Raw genomic sequence first — 6,190 nt, 5'->3', positions numbered from 1 at the left:
AGACTCGCGAGTCCTCCCATTATCCACCAGACCTTCAATACCAAAACATGAATGAGGCTAAATTAGACACTTTCTTAAGTAGTGTTTGCATGCTTTTTATACCTCAGATTTCTGAGAGGTCTGAGGTGTGTCGAGCTGCACTCCCCGGTGGGAACAGTGTGGTCCCACCGTGACGCGCGCACAGTCCCACTCGGGCCCCGCTCACTTACTATTCACGCCGGCTTTCTCTGCTTGTAAATCTCCGTCGGTTCCAGATAAGAGACTGGAGCAGGAGTATTAGCCGGCGCCTTGACTTTAATTACATTGTCAACAGAGAATAATTGTAATTGATTTCTGCTCGTCTTCCGGAGTCCGCTGAACACAAGGACTACTACCACCACACCCACACACACACACACCACGCGGACACATCTAGTTTTGATTCTCACGACGCTTTTAAATGAATCATTCCAAGAATAAGGGAACATGGTTTTCAGGCCTTTAAACAGAGCTTCGTGGTTTCCTATTTCCAGAGTTGTTTCATACATATCATACAAAAGATAACTCACTATGGTTTAGAAGACACTCAATAATCCCCCAAACGTGGTTTATTATCTCGTGTATAGAAAATCTTTTGAGTGTAAGGTTGTGCTTTCCTCGACATGTTTCCGTTTTTATCTCCGTTGAGGGGTTAAGCATCCTCGCGGAGTGGAGGGGATTTTCGGTGTCTCCTCGTGCTCGTTAATTACATGAGCTCGTGTAATTAATTGATCACTCCCCCCCACTGTCTGCCTGACTGATAAGAAGCCTCATCCAGCTGAAGCGCCTGCAAAGCAGTGATTCAGCGGAGGAGGTCACCCAGAGGCCCACAGCGCCCATCATCATCATTATCACCACCATCATCATCATCATCATCACGATCATCATCGGTCCTGTCTGACACTTGACAGTTCTTCTTTTGACTGTATTTTTTAAACATGAAATCATACTTTCTCACGTGCTGAAAAATAAAATGAGCATAATGCACATTGTGAATAGGCCACTTGATGTGTTTTCTTTCACTTGAGAACAGACCATGGTCCACTCCAAAGAAAGACAATATTGACAACTGGATATTAGGCCTACTTTTGAAACGCGATTTTAAAAGTACGAGCAGTGTTTCACAAAGTACTGAATTGTGACATTTTTATATAATGTACATTTTCTTTTTTTCATCAGGAAAACACTGCTCGACATAAACAGCGCTGCATTTGACCCACATTCTTTTAGGCCTCCCTACAATAAATACATTGTAGGTAGGTACTGTAGGTATCATTCATGTGCTTCTTTAAAACTCAAAATTTAAATATTTCATTAAACATTCCTCAGTTATAATGCAGCCGATTCTCACTCCCAATGCGTAAAACACTCATGATTGGTTACGGCCCCCTGCGTCACATGAACGCGCACTGCTGGCGTCCTAATGATCCGATTTTTGACGCTCTAAGAAACTATACCTTTATTTTGAAGTGGAACGAGCCTGCTTGGGACGGAGGATAGATGAGATTGGTGGAGGAAATAATTCGCCAGATGTTTGGGGTAAGAGTCCCATGTGGAACTGTTTGAAACACCCCATGGTATTTTACATTATCTCTACCATAATTGTTACATGAACCACGTTCATTGTCTTGTAAGCCTGTGATAGGACCATGACAAATCAAAGGTATTTGACAGCATAGGATTAGAACGAGTTTTAATGTTCAGCAGCATTGCAGAGCAGAGAATCAGCCTGCCAGGCTTTGAAAATAAAACCTGTCCCATCCAGAGAGAACAATACATTCTAAAAAAATACAATAGATTGATGTTGAAGAGTTGTCAACAGTGGACAGTTATTTTTCCAGCCAACTTTGACAAACATCTTTTTTGTTCCCTTTTGCCCTTTAATGCAGAGCACACTAATTCAATACAGGCAGAGGACACAGAAGCAGTGGAAATGCATCAAAAGCCGTAGCTGTCAAATTACTAATAAGACAGGCAGCCACTTTCACTGTCTGCTTGGCCTCCTCCTTCTCCTTCCCCTCACATGTGACGACATTTTCTTTTAGGAAGCGGGGACATCTTTAATTGTGAGCAAAGCTGCTCGATGAAGAATGCAAAGAGTCTTCAGTCAGACCTTTTTTTAAAAAAAAGTTGAACCTTAAAAAATCACTTTGCATTGTCCCAGTACTCTCACAGAAGATGAATGAGGCCTGCAGTGAGAGCTCACAACGCTCACAGGAGGACAACGAAGAGGGAAATGTGGAGGGACATAAAGAAATAGGCTACACAGATCTGGATGTGTGTTCGTCTCAGTGGAATATGAGTCAAAGTGCATGATAACAGTGGACTCAAAGGTCAAAGACATTCTTTTAAAGTTGTTGATGTCTTGACACCTCAGTGATGCCTGATTCATGTTTGAACATCATTTATGACTGTATTTCAAAGTGTTGAAAAACAGAAAATGTAATGCCCTTCAAACACGGATGAAATCTCACCTTGACTTTTAAAATCAGTTCTTACTGGAGGTGAATCATCTTATTGTATTGTTAGCTCAATAAAACACAAGACGAGAACTCATTCAAGTGTTTTTTTTATTACAAGACAGAAACAATTGTTACAATAACTAAAATACAGCATCAATATCCTGCCAATGTTATGAATACATTAGGAAATGGGCTGTATTTGCTCGACGCCGCCCTCTGTGGAGGTTGATGTTACTGCAGGCTGTAAGTCTGCTTCCTGTCTCTGAGGTCAAAAGTGACCAACAGGGAGCGAGGGTCCTTCTTGTTTTTACGCACTGTGATCTTTCCTCGAAGCTCCTCCCCTAAAGAAAGAAAAAAATAAACAAGAAGAGGAGATAAATAACAATGGATCTTTTTTCCCTGTACTTGCCTGGAGAGCACCTCCCTGCTGCTCTGTAGGGGACGCTGTGATGACAGAGGACAGAGGGAGTCAGCTGCTGTGGGGTTGAGTTGGAGGGGGGATTTTGATTGACACACTCTCTGCTGTGGAGAAATATGGACTTTAAAAAAAAGAAAGAAAAAAAAAAGAAAAGAAAAAGCAAGACTTGGGTTCAGCTGGAACGAAACCGCAGAAGTGAGAGCTTCTAAAAGACGGAGAGCGGTCGGCCCGGGTTTGAATCCACCTGTGGCACCTTTACTACTCTCTCTCCCCTCTTGGTTTCTGACTCGTTCTTCTGTCCTGTCTCTACAATAAAAAGGCACAAAAAGCCCCTCAAAAAATAAGTAACACAAGTACTATTGATCAGTGTTTTTTTTATAATAAGCAGAAATGAATCAGTGCTCATAAAAGAAATCTTCCTGACGCCCTGCAGCAGCTCAGATCTGCTGATGTCACCTCTGCTTATTGAACTGATGACGTGTGTAACGGTAGTGTGGTTTAATGTATGTCACTAAGAAGGACTTTGTGTGAGTGTGTGTGTGTGTGTGTGTGTGTGTGTGTGTGTGTGCAGACCTGCAGAAAGCAGCAGATGGCATTGAGAGGAAGTGAGTTTACAGTACAATGCACGAGCAACCGGAGGGTTGGGAGAAGAGGCTGATGATTATGATGCATAATCACTCTGATTAACTTCACGTTTGACTGCTGGAGGTAAATGAATGTTTATCCACACGGCAAACAAGGATCCCCCCCCCCCCCCAAACCACGCCCCCCCCTCCGCCTGCACCTCCTCTCTGTGCTGCGCTCTCTTCATCGCTCGAGGTTAGAGGAGGACGAGGAGAAAAAATATGCTGACTGTGGTGCTTTTTTTCCGGCTAAGCTTCCGCCATCACTGCTGTCACGTCTTACTGGTTACCGTGCCAACAGCGCTGTCACTGAGTCTTGGCTGCTGGCGCCGCGCTCTGGGTCTGTCGCTCCACTGCAGAGGGGGGGGGGGACACTGTCTGCTTCATGGAAAAGCTGACAGATTTCAGATTTAAGATGCTGAATATAAAATCCCTTTCCTAACTGAAACCCACCTCCGCAGAAAAGCACAGCAGGAACATTTTACAAAGACTCATCAACAAGTTATAAAAAGGTGTGACTCCACCTCGAGGAATGACAGAGTCTGAAATGTGAAACATGAACTGAGAGGAGTTTTACTGTCTGAATGAGCCCAACAAGAAAACTGTTCATCAACAACAACACCACTAAACCCATGTGGATTTCTAAATGCACGGTCAGATTCTGAAGAGACAATATGCAGCATGCAGGCTTGTTTCTATTTCACTGAGCCGTCCCTTGTACGGTTAAAAAGAAGAGTGACGAAAGAATAAACATGTAGAGGACTGGATTAGCAAGCACATAAGAGGCTACTGCTCTGTTCACTGGGCCGTCAAAAACACAAAGCAAAGATCCCAGCAGCTGCTTTAAACACACCGTTCAAAGGCAGGAGAGGTCGTTTCCTCCAGATACACTTTTCAAGATTTTGGTAAAAAATTGTCTTTAGGTCCTGACAGTAATTAATAACTCATGTGCTCTGAAGCATGAGCTGAAATCAGCTTCTGGACCAATGGCGCTAGTGCATGTAAATGAGGGGGCGTGGCTTTAGGGAGAGCACAGAGGGGAGAGGATGGTACTTTCATAAATAGCCGACCCTGCCTTTAATCTAAGGCTTGCTAAGCTCTCTTTATAGTTCTGGGGAGCTTTGCTGGAGCCAAAGAAATATTTTCCAGGCAAGATTTATGCCATCCAGAATTAAAAACTATCGCTGGTCTTGGGCAGCAATTATTCACGATGAATCAAAGTATTTTGCCCAAGGACACATCGGACATGTGACGGCAGGAGCTTGGGGATCGAACCCTCAACTTTCCGGTTGAGAGATGACCAACTCTACAAATTGAGCCAAAGTCGCCCCTGATGAGTGGTGGACATGATGCTGACCGACCAAATTGTAACATGATGCATCACAAACACATGCCTGGTGTACTTCAGGTTTTAAGTGGTGCTCAATGTCGTGCAAATATCAAAAATAAAGCCAATGCAAAGGAACCGCGCTCCAGTGCATTCACTTCAGGGGCTCGTGTTTCTGTTACTCAAAAATTAAATGACAAAGATCTTTAGCATGACTGAATGAGTTTTTGAGTTTAGAAAAACAAAGATTCCTCTTCTCTTCTTTCAGTTATTATAAAGGAAACACCAAGGAGTCAGCTCAATGCAACAGCGCCTGGTGCTCATGGGAGGCTGGAGTCAATCTCAAGTCTGCAAAAGGCTGCTTAAGGTCAAAAGAATAATTGCATGACCTTTGCTGAACTTTTTGTTACAACACAACAAAGTGAAAAGCCGAGGTGTGGGACTCGAGACCTCTGCCAAACGATCCCCGATGTCTCAGGTTAAAGCAGCGAAGCCAGCAGCCTGAATATCAGTGCAGCGTCTGCGTGCCTGCAGCAGCTCTGCTCTAATCAGTCACACCAAACTCCCCATGGAAGTGGGCCTCAGTGCCTTCAGCAAACTGGCCACTCACACGCGAGGAGAAAGAGTTAACCATGTGTGGAAATGAGCCGGCGAATGGAAGCTGCGATGTCGTACATCAACATGCCAGTGTCATTAAGCACAAGCAGGCCTGCGGAAACAGCCCCTCCCCGCCCCAGCGTAGACCGTCTCCAGGAAAACACACGGCCGGTGTTAGTCATTCATTTAAACTGTTGTCATTTTCACCAGTTAGCTCACGCTTCTACAAGCATGTGCAACCTCACCGAGAGAGGGAGAGAGAAGAACCAGTTACTCATTGTCCCCATGAAAAGTGAACCACGTTCATATCATACATACAAACAGTCATACTGACCTTTGTAGACATGGGTCAGTGTGACTGTGGACAAACCAAAAGTCGTCCATGTTGCCAAGTCGACAAATCGTGTGATTTGCAGAACTCGCCGTTCAGCGCACTCTGCAGACAAATTCTCCGAGCACTGCAACATGAATTTAGCCCACGTTCTGAAACTTTGCCTACGTTTCATCTGGGCATACAGTCATTACCTCAGCAGGAGGTAATGACTGTATGCTGTATTTCTCAGGCTGTAGACACAGCAGCAGGCCATGTTGTGAATTACAGCCCTGAAGGATGTGAAATCTGGCTCGACTTCTCGCCGGTGACAGCTCAAGGACCTTCAGAGTACAGGAGGAGCTGTTTAAACTGTGCATGGACAGGTGAGGGCGGGGGGTACTCGGGACAGGGGATGAGAGTCCTGAAAGTGGG

At 44.6% G+C, this 6,190-nt stretch overlaps 1 protein-coding gene across 1 annotated transcript in view; it reads right to left on the bottom strand.

Annotated features, from left to right (window-relative positions):
• Positions 1-2,576: 2,576 nt before the first annotated feature.
• Positions 2,577-6,190, bottom strand: part of prmt3 (protein arginine methyltransferase 3) — a 43,836-nt gene continuing 40,222 nt past the window's right edge. Inside the window, 1 exon segment of the mRNA XM_079339390.1 lies at positions 2,577-2,821. Within this exon segment, the coding sequence (XP_079195516.1) occupies positions 2,712-2,821 (110 nt within the window). The 3' untranslated portion in view covers positions 2,577-2,711.

The sequence above is a fragment of the Symphodus melops genome (genome assembly GCF_947650265.1).
Source record: "Symphodus melops genome assembly, chromosome: 3".
Classification (NCBI taxonomy): Eukaryota; Metazoa; Chordata; class Actinopteri; order Labriformes; family Labridae; genus Symphodus; species Symphodus melops.
Note: the sequence above shows the minus strand (reverse complement) of the source record. Positions and strands in the feature narration are given on the sequence as shown.